The following is a 20,662-nucleotide window of genomic DNA, read 5'->3' on the forward strand; positions in this document are numbered from 1 at the left end:
CTTTCCGGTGAGAGCTGCCATCTGGGCGGACAAGGCCTCCCTGATGGCCTGTGAGGCTCACACTCGTCGGGTGGCCCAGCGGCCTCATACTAGTGCATCCAGCTCTCGGCCTTGTCCGTTCCCGAGCTGGCGGATCGCACGTGTGTGCAGGGGACCATCTTACACACTTTCTGGGTCTGGTCTCACCTTGGCCACCACCCCCTGCTCAGTCCCCTCTCCTGTCCTCCGGTTGCTATTCCAGACCTTCACCCCCTACCCCACTCTGAGCATCTTGACAACTGCCGGCAGACTTGGGCTGACCAGCTGGGGACACTCCACCTTTTCCCCCCACACAGGCTTCCCTGCCTGGGCTGCCGTCCTGCCTCCCTCCTTTTCTGCTCCGAATCCAGCCCCAGGGACCTTGCTCTATCCTTGTCCCTTTTCTTCCCTGCACTTCAGTTTCCTCGCTGGCTTCCTTTTCTAGGTCCCCAGATTTCTTTCATCTTCAACAGTGCAAGAAAAATAGGATGAAACAAGTTCAAAATTCCAAGCAGAAACAGAAATCCTTTCGGCAGTGTGTGTCAAGAATTCTAGGGAACCAGGGGTGTGGGGTGACGCACCCTCCCCTCTGCCCCCGCATGCCCCCCTACACAGCCCCCTCACCCCATCGGCCTCAGCTGCTTCCTCCCTGCAGGGCTTTCGAGTTCCTTCTGTAGGTGGGACAGTATCCTGATCATCAGACCTAAATGTTGCGTTGCTTCCAGACCTGCCACCTGGCTGCCTCAGGTGCTCATCAAGCTCGATGTGGAACTTCCTATCGTGCACCCCCTCCCCGAATTCTTCCCGTGCTCGCTCCAGGCAGACCTGAGGGCTACTCTGGACAACGCCCTCTTCACCCACTTGCTGGCAAAGTCCTGTCCTCCTACCCCCTAAATATGTCTCCAGATTGCCCGTATATATACTGCAGAAAAAACAGAACCGTCATCACCCAGAAAGGCATTCCACACACGCTTGCTCATTGGTCTCCATGATCCTCAAGCATTTAAGAGGTGTGCATGTTCTGAAGGGCGTGGGGACACTCCACGATGCCATCTGTTGTCGGGTGCCTGCACCTGCCTCTCCTTCGGTCGTCCTACCAGCCAGGACGGTGGGATCTGACGTGGCTGTGCCATCTGTACAGGCCCACGCACCTGGTGAGGGCCAGTCCCCCAGGTCTGCGGGCGTGGGCTCCTCCCACTGCATACACCGTGTTCCAGCTCGCTGAGGAAGCACAGCATGTACTAGGTTACTACAAGCCATGCCGCGCGTGCAGCCTTTCCACAGCAATCCTGGAGAGGGTACCTTGTGCATCTGTGAGCTGAACTTCCTTCAGTCATCAAATGCTTTCACGTGTTCAAGATTCCAAAGTATATGGAAGGAAGCTACTTCTGACATCTTTTTGTTACTTTTCACAGATTTTATATAGTTACACAACATAAAAGCATAAAATACTGAACTCGTTTTCCTCATTTACATGGTATAAAGCGTTTAATAACAAAAATCTCTTATCGTGAAAGATGATGTTCACTAGAGCAGAAACACTGTCCACGATCGATTCAGAGAGAATGTAAAATACATTCCATTTCATGATTTTGCCATCTACAGGAAAATCACCGCTTCAGTGTGTCTAAATGCAATTACTACCCTTACACTCACTTTTATGAGCCGTGTGTTCTTTCTTGTCTTACTCTGCAGACTCAGGAGGAGAGCGGGGAGACCAGCCTGCGGGTGTGCGGGGTTCCACATGCCCCCCCCAGAAGCCGCGCGTGCCTGAGTCCCGCGATCCCCTCAGGATCGATTGTCTTCGATGACAATAGTTCTTCCAGGGAAGGACTCAAGTTCAACAAATATGTATCGAAATTCATATTCGCCACTTTCTGGGTTCTGAAAAACAAACATATTTCCAGGTGTTACTTCTCTCCCCAGCGCCTACGTCCTGCTGCATCCGGGCCCTGAGTCCCCACACAGTCCCCGCCGTGGTCCCCACACCTCTTTCACTTCGAGATGCACTGTTCCTTGCTTCCCAGGCTCGGAGCCCTGGATGTAGAACTTCACACGCATGTGTTTCAGCCCATCCTTGACGTACTCAATGAAACTGCCGGGAAAATGAAAGAGCGTGGCCTGAATGGCCTGCATCTAGAACTCACCCGAGCTCTGCCCATACGAGCAACCCGCGGTACCTGACGTGCTGCCTTCGCCCTCGGCGGGTCGCCTCCCCGTAGCCCTTCACCGGCTCACCAAAGACACTGATCACCTGTGGGACACACCGGCTCTGTAAGGGCGCCTTCTTGTAAGCTTCCCAGGGAAACAGTTTTTGACAAATCAAGTCAGTTTTGAGAAAAAAAAAATCATTAAACCTGCGACCCTTTCAAAATGACAACTCCAACGAGAACACGGGAAAAAATGAAATTACACAAAACCCTCCCACAAAGAGAGGGAAACGGGACTTCACTGTGTGACCTGTGGTTGCAGAGCAGTGGAGGCCGAAGCCACATTGTTCTTTTTTCCCGCAGAAAATCCAAACACCACGAAGTGTTCAAATGGTTGGACGTTTTTAGTGAAATTTATCTAATGGGGTCTAATACTAAAAGCTACAAGAACAAAACATTTCTTGAGTCACTAAACACAGTGAAATAAAACAAGTACAGGTTTCGGCAGCTACGTGGACGTTCGCTTCACCACTTTGCTTTTGACAAAGACCTACGTGAACAGCTGTTCTGAGAAAAATCCAAAGGATTCTGGTGTTTACGAAATGGTAGCTGCCTCCTCACTTGAGGAGAGCAGGGGAAACCCTAACAACGATCTGTTTACAACAAACCAGACCCAGAGGCATGAAAGTGATTCCGAAGGGAAAACTCACAATCACATGGAAACGTAGTTTTTACTGAATTTAAGGTGCAAATACTTTGGAGCCTTTCCAAAAAAAGAACTAGAACTGGAACGTTCTGTACTCCCTGCTGCTTTTCCACTTACTCAGCGCTGGGTCTCCCTGCCTCCTCCTCCACCGTTCTCACAGGCCCAGAGTCCAACTACAAGAAATCCACAGATTTAAGAGAAAGATGCCAGAGACCGTTAGCCTGAGGTCTTCTCCCTGACAGGACTGGAAAACCGGTGGAGCGAGCGGAGTGGGGGCCCCAGGGAAACCGGTCAGGGTGGCTTCACGTGTGTCCCCTCACTGGGCAGTGCGTGGTCTATCTCGGGCATCACTCCCGGGTCTGTGCACAAAACCGCCCCGGTGGTTACGGTGCCATCTGCCATCTTCCTTCCCAGGACGAGGACTAAGATTTCAGTGAGCAGTATTTTTCAATGCTGAAGCTTTCCACCCAGGGGGGTAGGAAATCGGGCACTTCACAGGCTTTCTATTTGTGACTGGAAAGCACCACAGAAAGCCCTCTTTCTGGACAGGACCCGTAAGAGAATCGAGGCAACTTTTCCACATGTCGGCCGCCTCCAGGAATGCTTTACAGGCTGTGCTTAAGTGCACAGGCTTTGGAGTCAGATAAACTTGGGCTCAGGTCCTGACCGGCCCACTTCCTGCTCAGCGATCTCGGTGGGGCTACCTGATCTCCGAAGTGTGGGTCTCCCCTTCTGCAAACAGCAGAATACTATCTAACACACATGGTTTTTGTGAGATCCAAGAAAGACGCGCTGAGCCTAGTGCCTGGTGTCCAATGTGCCCAAGGGTCAATAATTCTTAGGATCAGGAGGTCGTGAATCAGGCTTTTTAAAAGACTAGAAACGTCACGTGAGTTTAAAGGTCTAAGCACTTAATGTCTACGGCAACTAGTAAAGTGCCTCTCTTGCATAATTAGGATGAAATCCCCCTGCAGGCCTTTGGGCGACGGGGGGTCTTGAAGCATGTCAAGAATGGAACAGAGAGCTAAAAACAATCACAATCCAACCATTATGCCTTTGTTATCACCCAACCACCACTAGCCTCAGAACCAAAGTGGGTTCCGCCCACTTCCACCCACCGACGTTTCTCAGCATCCTCAGAGCATGTGTAACTCGATCCCGAGGACTCACCTCTGGATGTGATCTGCATTTTTCTAAGGCTTTCCCATAGATCTTATTAGGACTGGACGAAGAAAACAGTTCTCTGAAAATCGTGTAAAACAAGCCACCTGAAAATTGTAGAGAAAGGGGATCAGGCAAAGCAAGAGCAAGACAAAGGAGGAGTCATAACGATTTTGGGGGTGTTCTACTTGCCGTGTCTGACCTGTGATGCCGATTCCAAGAAGAACCACCACCAGGTACGTAAAATCTCTCCCAGCTTCCTTCACTGTAACGAGAAAGCACCGCCCAGTTACGCATGCGCCCTGCGAGCTCCTGCTCCAGCGCTTTCGGGGGTTGAGCCCACACGCGGGACCCCTGCGCTGTGTTCTGGGGCGCAGGATCCTGGTTCTGGGAGGCCGAACCACCTGAGCTCAAACTTGGTCTTGGCTCTTCACGGCCACGTTCCCGCCCAGTGGGCGGGCCACCTCCTCCCCTGGCCGCACACGATAAACACAGAACGGGATTTGCAACAGGAACTCGCCCGGCCACACAGATTTGTGAATCAAATGACTTAGAAAATGGGGAATCTGCACAGATACTGCACTTTCTGTTTTCAACGCTGATAAAGATGAGTGTGTGGACTAAACAGAAGCTCTGAGAGCGAAATGAATCCAAGGTGTCACCATGGGACGCGGCACACATGTGCACGTATTTGCATGCGCTGATGGAAGGATCTACACGTTTGAGCTGTTTTACCATCACAGTCACAAATGCACCTTCTTCACTGGTGCTGAAAATGTGACTCACGGCCCGATGTTCTATCTATAGGTTAATTTATTGGCCGCAGTAACAACACAGATTTCTGGAATATAAATTTACAGACTTTTCAGAAAAACAAAATGTTAACAGTGGTTGTTGCTATTGTTTTCTCCAAGTTCCCCTTCTGTACACTGAGCTTCTATTACTTCCACAAAATGAAACTTACTTAAAAGCACTCTAGCAAAGAGTAATCCTCAACTCCTCCAGTACAGGTTCCTAACCACAAAGAGGGGATTCAAAAAATAAAAAGACTGCATCGGCCCAAACCTAAGTCATGGCTTGATCCCCACAATCGCTGTCAGCCTACAGTCCACGTCCTCGGGTGTAGAGAGGCCAACAGTGAGAACTGTTATTAAGGTCACAAAAGATACTTAACAAATATTAACTGCCAGGTGTGTGCCAGCCCCAAGTTGAGGACACACTAATGGCTATACTGTAAGTTGTCGTATTAGTCCCTGTTCCCAGATCAGGCCTCTGGCCCCAACGCCTGAATCCTGACTGCCCATCCAACACTCACACCAGTCTTGCTCAGGGCACCTGGAAGGCCATCTTCTCTATTTATGCAGCCACAAACATCTGTTGTGGATCTACCGTGTGCAAAGCTATTATCCACAGTCTACACATTTTCCAAGTCTGTTTCAGCATCATTCCAGTTGTCTTCAACACAAGCTGCTCCTTGCCCACCTTCCTGCAATTCTCTACCCCTCCTGTAGTGGGTGCTGTGGTGAGCCACCCTGATCCTCCCCTCAGGACTGAGGCTCCTGATTCCCCCAGCCGAGCTCCCCACTAGGCAATTCCTTCATCTGGAGGGCACCCTCTCACCAGGGTCAGGGCCGTTCTCACACCCGATGCTTGGCTGGTGCTGAAGTAAAAGGTGCAGCCCCCACGCCTGAGGAGGGAAGGACTGTGATGTGCCAGTCCAGTCCCAGGGCTCCCCGGGGAATAGGCAAATGTGTGACACAACTTGTCCCTCTGGGTCATCCTGCTTCTCATACCTTCACAGATGTGTTCTCGGAGCACTCCCAACAAGCCTCATGTATGCAAATCCCACCTACAGCACCTGCTACCAGGAGCGGTCCCAGAAAGTAGCTCTGAACTGGGACTTCGGAGCTGGACCAGTGGCCGCTGGCCGCATCGAGGCCCCCGTCCCTGGTGGCAGAGCACAGCCAACAGGACCGCATGCGCTGCTGGTGCGCTTGCAGCTGTCCCCAACGGTGACCTGGGATGTGGTACTGGTAGAAGAGAATGCGGATTGGTGCCACATTTTGGGAACAAGCAATCTTATGAACTCGGACTGGATGGCTGTGGTCGGGGAACCACCAATGCACTGGATGAAAAGAGAAGATGAGAATAATTACCGATGAAGATGAAGTGCCAAAAAGGCAGAGGCCTCCTGGGGAGCAAAACGATGCCCCTCTGTTGTACCCAGAGGGGAGAGAGGCTGCGAGGCCCAGGGCATAAAGGGAAGCAGAGAGGTTGGACTCTCAACCCCAACAGGTCTTCATGCCGAGTCCTGGGTCCTGATGTGGGAGGAAAGAGGAGCTGAGGCTTGGTGTGGGGACATCTAGGCTGATGCACTTAAAAATCCTGAGTCCTCAGGATCTCCTGAACCCTTTGGCCTTGAAGCATCAGCTCTTTCTCCTCCTTTAAGAGTAGGTGGGGGCTTCCATTTAGCAAGACATGTGCTCTGGCCAGGTTGCAACATAACTGGGAGGAAGGAGGAAAGGACCACGACCAGAGGGAGCTGGAGGCCCCACCGGCAGGTGCTAAGAGAGCACACAGGTGACGGGGTCCTGAGGCCAGTATGAAGGGACACAGAACAGACTAGTGAGAGTTGATCAACACGGGAACACTCTCCTGTGGTCACGAACTGAAGTTTGGCAAGCACCCCGGAAGCTGATGCAGTTAGGTTCTACGCTCTTGAAAACATGGAGAGAGGATAGTCCACACTAAGTGAGGTGAAATGGCAAATTGTGGAGAAAAGGATGAAAAGGCTCAGAGAACGGGCATGGTAGGATGGGTATAATAAAGGCTGAAACCCACCAGCCGACTGTCCTGTCAGAGGACCTGGGGACACAGAACAGGGTATCCTGGTGGTCAGCCTTGACACTTGAACCATCAGAAGCCAGGTGGGTGCCACCACCACAATGAATGGCAAGGGTGGGGTGGCAGCCAGGGGTGTCCGGCCTGGTGATGCCACTGCAACGTGGTGTTCCCAAGGGCAAGACTGACGGGCAGCTGACAAGGACATCAATCAATCTGCACAATCCTAAGGAATTAATTACAGGTGACCAGGAAGCTGAAGGCAGATGCCCCAACGCAAAGTCATGAGGGAGGACTGGCTCAGTTTCTGGACCTGAGCACCTGAAACTTACCCAGACTCCCACTAGGAGGGACCTGATTACATACATAGGATTCCCTGGGCCTTCACCAAAGAGCCCTACAGTCGTCAACTTGGTAAGCATACACTGGAAGAAGGGGAACACCCAAACATTTCAGGGTCTCTTGGACAGAGTCTGAGATGACAGTGACACTGCTGGACCCAAAGTAACATGGTGCCTCTTTTAGGTTTACATAGTGGCCATGTAATATGGAGTGTGACTTGTAATAGGCTCACAGCTGGGTCCACAGATTTGGTTATCATTTATTTATTTCTAGTGTGTAAACTGAATGGATATACTGGTAACTGACAACAACAATTCCTACTTTGGTTCCTCTGGGGGTGGGTTTAAAGCTACCATAATGGGAAAAGCTGAATGGGAGCCTCTGAAACTGCACTCCCCCTGCCCCTCCCCAGACGGAGACAGTAAATCCAAAACAGTATTACATCCATGGGGGAGCGTCAGCCATAGTGCTACCTTAAGAAGACCCAAAGATACAAAGGTGGTGGTCACCAACATATTCCCATGTAACTTACCAGTCTGCCCCTTATAAAAATCAGGCAGAACCTGGAGTAGGACAGTGACCCACTAGAAATTCAACCACGTAGTCGTCCCAAATACAGATGCAATGCCAGATATGGTAACCTTACAGGAGCACGTTAACAGACTCATGGCTTTGGCCACTGATCTGGAGAAGGCCTTCGTTTCCAACTCTACTGAGAGGAAGCAGCGGTAGCAGTCTGCAATAACACGAAACAGGTAATAACATGTATATGTACGGTCTTGCCTAGGATTTATTAGGTCTCTTACTCTGTTACAGTGTAGTTTTAAGGGACCTGGACCTTCTGGATTTTGGCTGTCCCATTCAGTAACCACACACCACACATGGCTATTTGAGTTTAATTTTAAAATCAAGTTAACTTAAATAAACATTCAGTTCTTCAATCACACTAACGACATTTTAAGTGTTGAACAGCCACGTGTGGCTGGTGGCCACCATACTGAGACAGCATACATCTGGAATATTTCCATCACTGCATAAAGTTTTATTTGGACAATGCTGTTTGGACATTCTGCAAAACATCACATTTATCCATTCTACCTATGCCATTATATTAGATACAAAAGTAGTAAGGGGGACATGTGTTGCGAAGCTTGAAAACACATGTACTATGTGTGTGTGTGGGGGGGGGGGATTAGCCTCAAAAATAGATCCAGGGCTCACCAACCACACAAACAAAAGTCTTAGGGGTTCACTCTATGGGGCATGTTGAGACCCCCTATCCCAAATAAACCACTGCATCCCGTATGTCCTACCACAACGTGTGACAGGTCCCTTTGGACTCTAGGTGCAGCACATTCCGCGTTTGGGAACGCTGCTCCCACTCATTCACTGAGTCATCAGGAAGACTGTCACCTTTGAATGGGGTCCAGATCAGGACCGGACTCTGCAGCAGGACCCAACTGCAGTGTAAGCAGTACTGTCGCTGGAGCCAGACGACCTGACACATGCTGTTGGAACAGGTCTATGCCTTTGTCCTCTGCATGCGGGCTGTTCCTTCATGCTCAACTTTTAATCACCCCTCACAACCCTGTTCAGGCTATTACGAAGGAAAGATTACCTGTTTTACATATTCAGCAGACTGCAAAACAACGGGTAGGATCCAGTTAAGTTTTTCTGTTAATGTTGTTAAAAAGTATATGCATCGAAATGACATAAATATTAACAGTAGTCATGTTTGCATGGTATGATCATGGGCGTCTGAAGGACATCGATCGATCAGCCTTCCTACTTCCTCTTTGCTTCCTACTTATTTTTTCTACAAATTACTTGTAAAATGAAGAAATAAAAATTAAATTCATTACCTCATCTGTGAAAACTTCTCTGACCTTCCCTGACAGAATTACATTTCGCCTTTCCTATTAAATACGTCCTATTACTTCCCATGTCACCTGCTGGTAAATGATGTTTTGAACATGTTTAACTCTGTAGCAGAAAGAGTCTAACTCAGTATCTGGGCACAGCAGGCATTCAAGGGCAGTGTTGAGTTGACCTACGTGAGCTAAGCCCTATGGATTATGACTCGGTAGTAGCTCCTTTATTTGTTCTACCCAATTCCTCTGTATCATATACTCCCAGGTACTCTCTTTGTGGCACAATTACTGTTTTCACTGTTTTTATCCATTCTCTTCCTCATTAAGTGCTAACCTATTTGTGTAGAGGAGTTCCTGGCACACCCGTGAGCATCCACTCAAGTGTTAAGCATGGAAAACGGAAGCTCAGGAAATACTTGTGAATGGCTTTTCTAAAGAGCACGGACCTGGGTATCACACAATTAAGATGAGGAAACTTCGGTTTTAACTTTCAGTCGTGGAAACTGAGGAAGTGTGCCTCATACACGAAGAGCTAATGTTTGTCTGAAGGAGCGAATCGGACACTCAAGTGAGATGAAACGACATCTGTGAAATCTACTTACTTACACCCAACAATGGTTAAGTTTTACAGCTCCACACTAAAACTAATAAAAGCTGAACATTTTTAGCCATAATTCAACAAAGTTATGTCAAAATCAACTTGCAAATCTGAGTTCAAGTCTGTGAAGAAAATTGTAGACCTATATTCTCAAATTCTCAACTGTGTTGAAGGCTCTAGCCTTTAATTCGTGCGAACTGTTCTTCTAGCTTTGGCACCGAATTCGTGCAAAAAGACTCCTGGCTCTCGGCTCGTTAGTTGAAAGACCGACCATTGCTGTTACCTTTCTGTGACGTTGAGACGATGGTCTCCCCGGTCTCTCTGTGCACAGACACCTGCTTGCTGCTGTCCTCTTTTGCTCTCGGGGGGCTCTGCCCCTGCGTCCAGATGGTTTTCTGGGTGACGTCAGGGGCACATTTAGGGCGCACCGTTTTCTTTGGCTCTCGCAGACCCCAGCTCAAAGTGGGCGCAGTCTTCAAGCAAGCTTTGTTAAGCACTAAGTGTGGCAGAAACAGCCGCTTCCCGGAGGACCTGCGCAGCTTCTCCGCACACTGTACAGCTCGTAAAAAGGTACAAATCATGTTCACAGAAAACCGCTCCGCTTTGGAAAGGTGACAACTACGAACAGCAAAGTTTCACCGCACAATACACACCCCGCCGGAGTGTACTCAGGTCTACACATTCACACCGCTAATTCTGCATGGCGTGTTCGGCAAAAATGTTAGCTCCCAAAAGAAGTTGCGTCCACCTCCTCTTCTCGTCGGTGCTCTTTTTGCTGGAATTAAAACACTTTAATTACCTTCCATACTGACAGTCACACTCTACCCGCCATGCCTTTGCAAAGTAATCTGGGAAACTTCGGGGAGTCCTGGGAATAGTAGTCCGAAGACCTCACTCCTCACCGAGTTACCGCAAGAGGGAAAGGCGCCAGGACTACAACTCCCACAGTGCAAGGCGGCCAGAGCCAGTGCCGGCCTTTTCACCTCCTCCCAGAGTTCCCTGCGCATGCGCTGCTCGTATTTGGGACGGTAGAGGTGGGTGGGGCGGTTCGTACAAGTGCCAAGAAAGAAATTAGCGGTTACAAACTGGGTGTTCTTGCAACTCTCTAGAGAGAACCGTGTAAACTGGTAAATTCTCAGTCTGACCGTGGCCTTGCCGTTCCTTAGCCTTTGCGTTTGAGTTTCTAACCAAGGAAACCAGACAGGAAGCACAAATTTCCCCAGACCCAGCAGGTGGGGAGGGACGCGGCCGCCGCTGTGCCCAACGCCAGTGCCCGAAACTCAAAGGCCGCTTGCCGCGCAGCGTCCTCACCATCAGGCCATCGGGTGTGGGAAGTAGCAAGGCCCCAGAAATTTCTAGAACGGCTCCGGGAGCCGGCGTAAAGGCCGTACCGCCAACCGTCCTTGCGCACGCGCGGCGGAGAGCGTGCCGGCGTCGAGTGGGCGTGGCGCGGGGCGGTGCGTTCCTCCCTCCAGCCGCCACTCCGCCTCTGGCGTGTCTGTGGAGTCTCCATGGCGACGGGACGCGGCCGGCTACTGCAACAGCACTGGCGCGGCCTCCAGGCGCTGCGTTTGCCGCCTGGCGGCGTCGGCGCGGCCCCCGGGCCCGCCGGGTTCAGGTGACTCTCGCGGGGCCGTGGGTCGGGTCACTGCTCTGCCACCTTACCCCCCTGTTTTCATGCGTTCGGCTGCGGCACGTCGCGCGGCTCTTTTTAGTGCGGGAAAGGTCTGAAAAACCGCGGGAGGAAATCTCTTCAACTTGGAAACGTGGGGTTACCCTAAGTCCTGATACAAGTAGACCAGTTTCCCCCGGAGACGTTATTCCTCCTTCACTGAATTCTAGGCAGTGTGAGGAACAGGGAACCCTTGAGCGGCGCTTGGCGCGGATGCGTTCCGCCTGGGAGGGCAGGTGCACTTCGCTGGTCCGCACCTGCAAGCCGCCGAGAGGGCAGCGTTCCCTCTGCACCTGCGGGCCGCCTAGACTGCAGCCTTCCAGAACGCTCCCCCAAAGTCGCTCGCATCTTCCGTGGCCGGAAATCACCTAGAGTCCTTTTTAGGAATTTGTAAGTTAGAGAGGTAGAGTCTATTGAGCAAAACGCTACCCATTTTCTGTCCCGTCCCCAATTCGTGAGTGGAGGGCACAACCCCTAAGCAGATAGTTCTGGCGGGCGGGTTGGTCCAGACGCATCTTTTCCTGGGGCAGAAGTTTCTGCAATGCAGACTTCAAGGCCAAATCTACGTTTCTAAGCCAACCCTGAGGGGATGCCTATAGATAGCCACCCCTTGGTGCTCAGCTCCTAATCCCGTTTTCCCTAAGTGCTGGGCTTGTGCTATTCTTGTTCCAGTGTCTAGGGACCTGTCTCTCCTCCATGCCTCTTGGGTACCCTGGATCTGAAGCGTGGTCTTCTTCCACCACGACAGATGGCAGGAGAGGGGGCAGGAAGCAGGGGGTGGAGCTACCTTGCATGAGGAGCTTTAGCTTAATTCCAAGGGCGATGCTTCATCACAGTGAATGCTCCAGTATGTCAGAGGTACCAACATGCTCTCATGGTACCTTATTAGATCCTTTGTATTTTATGGTGAGTGGTTCCTTCTTAGCTTTGTGCCCATCACCCCAGTTAGTTTGCCAGGCGGAGGGACAATACAAAGAACAATTTGCATTCTTGAGAATTCTCTTTGCTTGCAAGTCTTCATGATTTGTAAAATATAAAAATTCATCCATATTATGCTTCTAATAAGCCAAATGTCTATGTTTAAGCATAAAAAATGATTCTTTCCCTTCACACTTCAACAAGTTAAGTTACTTTTTTGTTCCCCTAAATCTCCGAGACTATGTCCCATTTTCCTCCTAGGGTCCATTACCCACTCACCCTGGTTTCTGAAGTGGTGCTCTGAATCTTAGTATTATGGTGATGGTTGGTTCTTGAGAATAGCTGCGATGCTAGGCGTACCCCAAGCCTGGTGACAATTAAAGTGGTGACAGTGCCTTCAAAACTTCTGTTATGCAGGAGAGGAAAACTGACGTTTAAGTAGGAAGCTTGAACTTTAAATCAATTTGCCACTATTACAAAAATTAGTCTTTATATATAGAGCTCTGCTGGTGGGCAGCCGAATGATTTTTATGTGATGAATCTTCTGTTACTTTGCAAGTTGAATGAACTTCCTGGTGAAATGATGTAATTAGAGTGCCTGGCATGGGAGCCCGCATGTCAGCCTGTGATTTGGTGAGGTACACATTCTTTATGGAAAAGAAAAAATCAGAATGATTGTGGATGGTCTAAGTAGGTGGTTATTTTTATTGTATCAATGCAGAAAAGTTAGATTTTATAAGAAATCCGTGGTTCCCTTTTAAAGAGTTTTTTTTTTAATGTTTATTTATTTTGGGGGCAGGGAGGGGCAGAGAGGGAAAGAGAGAAGTCCAAGCAGGCTCTGTGCTGTCAGTGTGGAGCCTGATGCAGGGCTCGATCTAATGAACCACAAGATCATGACCTGAGCCGAAATCAAGAGTCCGACACTTAATTGACTGAGCCACCCAGGTGCCCCTCAGTGGTTCCCTTTTTAACACAAAATGTGAACATTTGTAAATGTCATAGACTGTAAGAAATGTAGCAGAAAGCATATCAGGTTGGCTTAATTTCTATTTGATCTAATTTGTTTTGGTTTATCAAATATCACAGTGAGGCTCAGAGGTTAATTTTCTTCCTTTTTTTTTTTTAGAGGGTAAAATTTTCAAATGTATTACTTGAAAACTTTTTAAACTAAATGTCATCTTGCTAATTATATCAGCTAAGTGTGCACTTAATTTTGTAGACCTATAGGTCTACCTGAGGACATGCATGGAACTTACAGATGTGTTAATTGTGCGAGCCTTAAAAATGTGCAGTTGGTTTATTTTATGGAGAAATGGAGATGTACTTTCAGTAATGCCAAAAGCCATACTGATAAGATGTAGAATGTAATATGGTAGGATGAGCTCTGGAAGGACAGCCAGGGGATGAGGGCCTCTAGCTTGGGGACCTTAAGTGAGTCACTGTGATTGCCTTGTTAGAACCATAGTCTTCTGATTTGTGAAATAGGGACTCTTGAGATCTCTTTTAATTATGGAAAAGCAAAACAGCAACAGACAGACTGTACTTCTCAGACAGGTGCCAGTGGGCATGGGATGCATGGGGCATCCTTCTGACATGTAAAATGAATGCAGTGGCTTTGGGGGAAAATGTTAAGTACTGTAACTGGTAAGTACTATAATGCATTTGTATAATTAGATGACAACAGATAAGTTATCCAATGGAATGCAACATTTGCATTAATTTTTGAGATCAAATAAGAGACTTCAAAGCATTTGTGAGCTTTCTGTAGGCTGTGCCCCCCAGATTTCAGGGCAGCTGGTACTCCAGAATGGTATGAATGCCTGTGAGAACCACTGCTTCTGCCTAAAAGGTTGTGCTGTGATTCCAAACCTCCTTCTTATGGGATTCTCAGTTTTGAAATTAAAAAAAACAAAAATCCCATAATTTATTGCATATTCAATACATTAAGAAATATTGATACACAGAGTTCTAGTCCTTCAATTCTCTAGCCCCCATTTAAAAACAACCACCACCAGAGGCACCTGGGTGGCTCAGTCTGTTAAGCTTCTGACTGATGTTGGATCAGGTCATGATCCTAGGGTCATGGGATCGAGCCCTTCGTTGAGCTCCACATCCAGCTCTGCATTGACAGCCAGGAGTCTGCTTGGGATTCTCTCTCTCCTCTGTCTGCCCCCCTGCCCCACTCATGATCTCTCTTTCTCTCAGAATAAATAAACTTGAGAAAAAATCAACCACCACCTCAAAACCTTGTAATCCTTGAGTCATACTTATTACTGGTTAATGCCATTTTGTCTTTCCTTCCAGACCTTTTTTCTTTGTGTGTGTTTACTTTTAAGAGAGAAATATGAAAAATATGATTATGTAGTGTATCTTGATATAACCTGATTTTTTAAAATTGATATGTTGTTAATTTAGTAGGTAGGTACCTTCTGTATGCCAGGCATGTTGTGGGAGCTGAAGCATCGGTAGGGAACAAAACTTATACAAAAGACCTGCCAATATGGAGCTTACAATTCCAGTGATAATGAGCAGAGTGGATAAGTAAAATGCGTAGTGCTGGGTGGTGTTATGTGCCAAGGGAAAAAAATCAGGAGGGGGCCTGAAGTGTATGTGTGTGTGTAGTATGGATTGGAGTTTTTTATTTTGTTTTTTTGAGAGGGAGAGACACAGTGGGGGAGAGACACGGGCAGAGAGGGGCAGAGGGAGACCGAGAATATCTCAAGCAGACTCGCAGGCTCCAGGATGTGGCGCTCGATCCCATGACCTTGGGATCCTGACCTGAGCCGAAATCAAGAGTCCAGACACTCAACCAACCGAGCCACCCAGGCACCCCTGGATTGGGATTTTAGACAGCACGGCCAAAGGAGTTCTCAGGGAAATGGTGACGTGTGTGTGAATACTGGAAGGGGCTGAGGGGACAGGCCGTGCAGACGTCTGGAAGGCACTGTGAGCCTATTTCTATCTCAGACACTTTCACCTGTGTTGAAACTGTCCATTTTAATTGTCTGGACATTGTTAACTGTATGGAGGCCATGCTATTTAACCAATCTCTGTACTGTTTCTGGAAGTATTTCAGTGCAGACAACTCTGAGATGGGCTTTGTTGAGTGGCATTTTTGGGCTCATTTACTTGCTTTGGGATGTATTCGTACAAGTAAAATTCCTGGCTTAAAAAAATACATGTGCCTTTTAAAGATCTTAATGAACACTACCAGATTTGGCTTTTCATACTGTTTGTGCCAATTTATGCTTCCAGCAGTGAATGAGATGTTCTCATTTATTTGGTCCTTGCCAATTTGCTAGATTGAAATGGATCGATACAGCATGTTAATTTACTTTTCTTCAATTCCCTTGGAAAGGACCTAGGGTAATAGATTTTATTTTATTTTTTTGACATTTTTTGATTGAAGACATATGTATGGCAAAAAGCTGTTATCAATTTACTAATGCTTTTAAACAAATTTGTATTTGAGTGGCCCCAGCAGTATTCATTGAAGGTAAAGAAGCATTTCTCAGTCTTCACACAGTGTGTGTAAATAGGCCTTCAGACTTCTTGGTGTGACTTTTCATACTGGCAGAGGTCTGAGGGTCACCGGCTGGTAAATCCAGGCAGATAGTACTATTTGATGGCGGGGTAATAGAAATTCCTTTTACTAAAAGCTGTTGTGTTAGAAACTTCTGTCCACTAAAGATATTTGATCTTTGAGTATGTAATATAGGTTGGTATAGAATCATAAGAAGTTAACCACTTAAAATAAGGAGTGCTTTTAAATCATTTTGAAATGTGTATGTTTAAAAATTGTGTATTATGTTGAGTGGTGCCCTCCAAATTCATGTCCGCCCAGAACTCAGGATCTGATTTTATTTGGAAATAGGGTCTTTACAGATGTAATTAGATGAGGACATAGTAGGTTAGGGTGAATCCTAAGTCAAATGTGACTGACGTCCTTATGAGATACACACACACTGGGGAGGTGGCTGGGTAAAGACGGAAGAAAGGTTAGAGTTAGTCATCTTAGTTTCCACAAGCTAAGGGACACTGAGGATTGTCAGCAGCCACCAGAAGCTGGAAGACGCAAGGAAGTGTTCTTCCCTAAATACTTTGGACAGAGCATGGCCCTCCCAACACCTTGATTTTGGACTCTCAGCCTCTAGGACTTTAAGACAATAAGTCTGTTGTTTTAAGACACCTATTTGGAGGTAGTTTGTTAAGACAGCCCTAGGAAACTAATACAATTAGGAGATCGTGTTTCACCTCTTATTACTACATGAGAGCTGGGTCAGTGGAGGTGAAGCTTTTCCGTCGTGGAGATCTTTGCTTAAATAGTACTTTCAACAGAAGTACCAACATGTATTGCACAGGCAGAATTCTCTGATTAAAGGGGGAGGGAGTTGCAGAGTTTTCCAAACTAGGACCTCTTCTGCCCCTCCCTCTCCTCTTGTGCAGAGCACAGAGTGGATACCACCGGTCTGCCTAACTTGTTGCGCTCCCAAGAACTCATGGGCTAGAAGTCAGATAAGACAGAAGGCACATTGAATGTGCTTTGCTGAAGCTGGAGTGGGGAGGCTGGGTAGCCAGCATTTTTTCACCTCGGGGAATTTGTCACCGTCCGGGATCTGAAAAGGTTCACAGCATCCACTTCTCCTAGGTTGAGGTGCAGGCATGCGGATGCTAGCTCATGTTTGCTGAGGGCTTATCATGTGCCAGCCGTTATGCTGTTTCTGAGGAGAAAAACCTATAAAGGGAAGACAGATGGATTCTTTGGCTGCTCAGAAACATATGGGGAGCCATCGGGCAGTTTGATGTGCAGGTGTTGGCGCGCCAGCTCCACGGTGGTTCCATCCGAGCGGGCGAGCTGTGGGCAATCCGCCCCCTGTGCCTCCTGGAGCAGGCTGTGCTTGTGGTCTAGAACCCTCCTTTGTTCGGGTCCTTCCATGGGGCTTTCATTCTTCCACTTCCAGAGAGATTATTGGCTTCCCTTCCAAGTTCTGGTGACCCACATTTTGCCCCCAGTTATTGCCCATATCCCTTTTGATCTTTAATCCACATGTATCCAGGGAACCAGTTGGTAGAAAAGTGGGGGTGTTCAACTCTTGGTGAACAAAGTATGTACTGAGAGCAATGGCATTAGTGAACTGAGCATATGGAACGTACACTCTAGACTTGAGTCACATGCTGGGTGGGAGGTGGGCCAATAGTTGTGTGTGTGTGTGTGTGTGTGTGTGTGTGTGTGTGTGTGTGGTAAAGAAGCAGCTTCCAGACCTTTCCAAGAGAAATAGCAGATCCACCAGTAGCTCTGTCTGTGGGCTGCTGCCTGGAAGCTGAAGGCTGTGGGCTCCATACCTTTCTGGGTGTTTCAGATCCCTACCAGGCTGCTGTTGAGTAGTGCTCATTTTGAGGGCTGATTTTTTAAAATTTTTTTAAAAAATTTTATTTTTTGAGGTACAGAGACAGAGTGCTAGTTGGGGAGGGGGAGAGAGGGAGGGGGTGACAGAATCCGAAGCAGGCTCCAGGCTCTGAGCTGTCAGCACAGAGCCCGACGTGGGGCTCGAACCCACAAACCGCGAGATCATGACCTGAGCCGAAGTCGGACGCTCAACCGGCTGAGCCACCCAGGCGCCCCTGGAGGGCTGACTTTAATAAAAATTTACATTAGTAACTTCTGAAAAGAACTGTGTGAAATATACCTTATTTCATTGAGTCTTAAAAGCTATTGATTATATTATTTACTATTTTTCATACCACTAAGACAGAAAGATGGCCAGTTAAAATATATTTCACTGGATGCGGGATATTTAAAATGTGGAAAAAATTATGTGCATGAATATTTGGTGTTTCTGTGGCCGTGGTCGCTAGAGCGAGGGTTGCGGCCAGTCATTGTCCCTCCAAGACCAGCCAAGTTGTTGATGTCTGGGTACTTGTGGTTCAAAGACCTAAAGTATTTCTTAACCTGTTGGTGCTATTGTATGGTTGAAACTGGCCTGTTGATGCGTTTTATTTTTATCCTTTTATTACATTCAATAAGTCTTACAGCCCCTCTTTGATAGGCTGGCAGCCTATAAGACCAAGTATTGAGTCTTATGTTTAAAACACATCGGAGTAAGTCCGGTTTCCAGGTTTACCCAGGACACTGAATGTTTCACCGCCCTCTCTCCATCCGTGTAGTTGTACAGTGAGTTTGTGTACAAAGTTTATGAATCCCTTACAGTTTTGTAGAGAGCACTGCGCTGTTTACCTCTCATTAGAATTTGACTTTTCCATGCTCTCTCTCGCACGTGCTAGCCTGCGGCAGTGCGCCGGGCGGGGAAGGCTCCGAGCCGAGTCCACGGCTGAGCGGTCTGTGTCCCTGGACAGGTGAGTCGCGGCACGTGGCCGCTTCCCCGGGGCGGGCTCTCGGGGCGGGGCCGTCGGAGACAGTTTCGGTGCATGTGTACCAAGCGGCTGTTCTGAGCTGAGAATAGAATTGCGGAGGCCGGAAGCACAACGTGGAGCGTTTGCTGTGAGTCATCAGCCTGTCACCACTGTCATCATTAGGCTGGTTTTATGAAGTGAACTTCTAACAAGTGACAAGGAAATGTTCCTTTTTAAAAAATGTTCTTCAAAATTACTCACTGCTAGTCGGTAAAGACCCTTGGAAAGGGGGAAAGAGGATTAAAGCGTGTTCTTCTAAAAGCTCCAGGGGCCTGGGCTCTGGGGTTCTTCACCCTCAGTGCTCTGGGAACCCAGCCTGGCAAGGTTCTGCCCGCTCACTTCCGCAAGGAGATCCGTGCAGTCTCTGTTTGGAGCTAATTGTTTGAAATTGCTGCTGAGGTGCCCGTGGATTTGTACTACTGACATAGGCCACCAACTCTGTGTTAAGCATTGCGGGGGAACCGAGGGCGTCACTGTAGATGTTGACAGTGGAGGAGGTAGGGCTGGCATAGTGTACATATTGCCAAATTCACGTTCAAAGCTAAGTTACGTGATTGCAAATTTTGGGCTTTTAAGTGTATTTATTTTCAGAGAGAGAGAGAAAGCTAGAGAGAGTGAGAGAGTGAGCACGGGGGAGGGCCTGAGAGAAAGAGAATCCCAAGCAGGCTCTGCACCGTCAGCTCGGAGCCTGATGCGAGGCCTGAACTCATGAACTGGGAGGTCATGACCTGAGCGGAAACCAAGAGTTGGACACTCACCGGACTGAGCCACCCAGGTGCCCCCCAAGTTTTGGGCTTTCAGTAGTATATTACAACTCAGCTAACAGGGAACATACTTTTAGTGTGTTTTAAAAAAGAAGTGAAAACCAAAAAGGATAGTTAATTACGGACGGCAATTTAAGCCTTAAAGCCTGTACTCTGAGAACACAGTCTGTCATACAATAATCTGATACGGAAACAGAACAAATATTCATTCGGTTCATGCATCCATCAAATATTTGAGGACCTTCTCAGTACTAGATGCTGTCCTCTGACACTTTGAGCTTCTTTTCCGCTCACCTTCCTCGTCTCCTTCCCCATCCCCCCGCACCTCTGCCCCTGCAGTGTGAAATGATTAGAATCCAGCAGAAAGTGACCCAGTATGGGCATGGACAGTGACTGTACCAGCTTTGAGGAAACCTTATGAACAATAATTGAGAATGGCTTTGATCCCAACTGTGCTAGCTGTAAAGTGGAGGTTTTCTGCTTTCTGGAAGCTACGGGGAGAGCACCCCTTCATTAAGTTTGTCTGCCGGGTAGGAGAGTGAGTAGGATTTTAGTTCAGTTAAATAATTTTTCCTGGATAAGATTTGCTGGGTGCCTCTCTGAGATGTTTTCTTTAAGCCCAAATCTACATTCTTTTTTTTTTTTTTTATTTTTTTAAAAAAAAAATTTTTTTTAACGTTTATTTATTTTTGAGACAGAGAGAGACAGAGCATGAACAGGGGAGGGTCAGAGAGAGAGGGAGACACAGAATCTGAAACAGGCTCCAGGCTCTGAGCAGTCAGCACAGAGCCCGACGCGGGGCTCGAACTCACGGACCGTGAGATCATGACCTGAGCCGAAGTCGGACGCTCAACCGACCGAGCCACCCAGGCGCCCCTACATTCTTTGAATTATAATTATTTAAAAAATAATAACCATGAATTTTTGTGAAATCACTGAGTCAAAATGTGAAAACTCTGTGCAGTGGGTAACCCAGATGGTCACAAAACGTGTTTTCCTGCAGCTTTGCCATCTCTAACGTTAGCGACTTTTGGTCGCTAAAAGTGTCTAATTTATTGACTCTGAATAGAAGGAGTTTCATTTGGGGGGAGGGATTTAATGAACCCCTGAGCAAAACTGCTTGCTTAAACTCTCAGGGAGTCTCTGAAGCTTCTGAGTAGGGATAGCTCCGGTTAGTGACACGGGCCAATTATGTCTCGTGCCTGTCCTC

At 47.9% G+C, this 20,662-nt stretch overlaps 2 protein-coding genes across 2 annotated transcripts in view; one reads left to right on the forward strand and one right to left on the reverse strand.

Moving 5' to 3' along the window:
- Window positions 1-1,478: 1,478 nt before the first annotated feature.
- On the reverse strand, window positions 1,479-11,038 carry TIMM21 (translocase of inner mitochondrial membrane 21). The gene is made up of 6 exons (XM_047086399.1): window positions 9,971-11,038; window positions 4,238-4,300; window positions 4,045-4,142; window positions 2,199-2,272; window positions 2,008-2,113; window positions 1,479-1,902 (listed from the first exon to the last, which is right to left on the reverse strand). The coding sequence occupies exons 1-6, from the start codon at window positions 10,266-10,268 to the stop codon at window positions 1,807-1,809; spliced, it is 735 nt and encodes a 244-aa protein (XP_046942355.1). The 5' UTR covers window positions 10,269-11,038; the 3' UTR covers window positions 1,479-1,806.
- Window positions 11,039-11,198: 160 nt separating this feature from the next.
- Window positions 11,199-20,662, forward strand: part of FBXO15 (F-box protein 15) — a 48,742-nt gene continuing 39,278 nt past the window's right edge. Inside the window, exons 1-2 of the mRNA XM_047086391.1 lie at window positions 11,199-11,305; window positions 18,560-18,631. Of these exons, the coding sequence (XP_046942347.1) occupies window positions 11,199-11,305; window positions 18,560-18,631 (179 nt within the window). The remainder of the gene's footprint in view (window positions 11,306-18,559; window positions 18,632-20,662) is intronic.

The sequence above is a fragment of the Lynx rufus genome, unplaced genomic scaffold (genome assembly GCF_022079265.1).
Source record: "Lynx rufus isolate CCGP_SWC_20201006 ecotype Redwood Valley unplaced genomic scaffold, mLynRuf1.p SCAF_20, whole genome shotgun sequence".
Lineage (NCBI taxonomy): Eukaryota > Metazoa > Chordata > Mammalia > Carnivora > Felidae > Lynx > Lynx rufus.

Coding starts and splice junctions, on each gene's coding strand:
- TIMM21 (XM_047086399.1), bottom strand. CDS start 10,268: ATGATTTGTACCTTTTTACGAGCTGTACAGTGTGCGGAGAAGCTGCGC. Junction 4,143..4,237: donor TCTTGGAATCGGCATCACAG/GTCAGACACGGC, acceptor TACAATTTTCAG/GTGGCTTGTTTTACACGATT. Junction 1,903..2,007: donor TGCATCTCGAAGTGAAAGAG/GTGTGGGGACCA, acceptor TTTGTTTTTCAG/AACCCAGAAAGTGGCGAATA.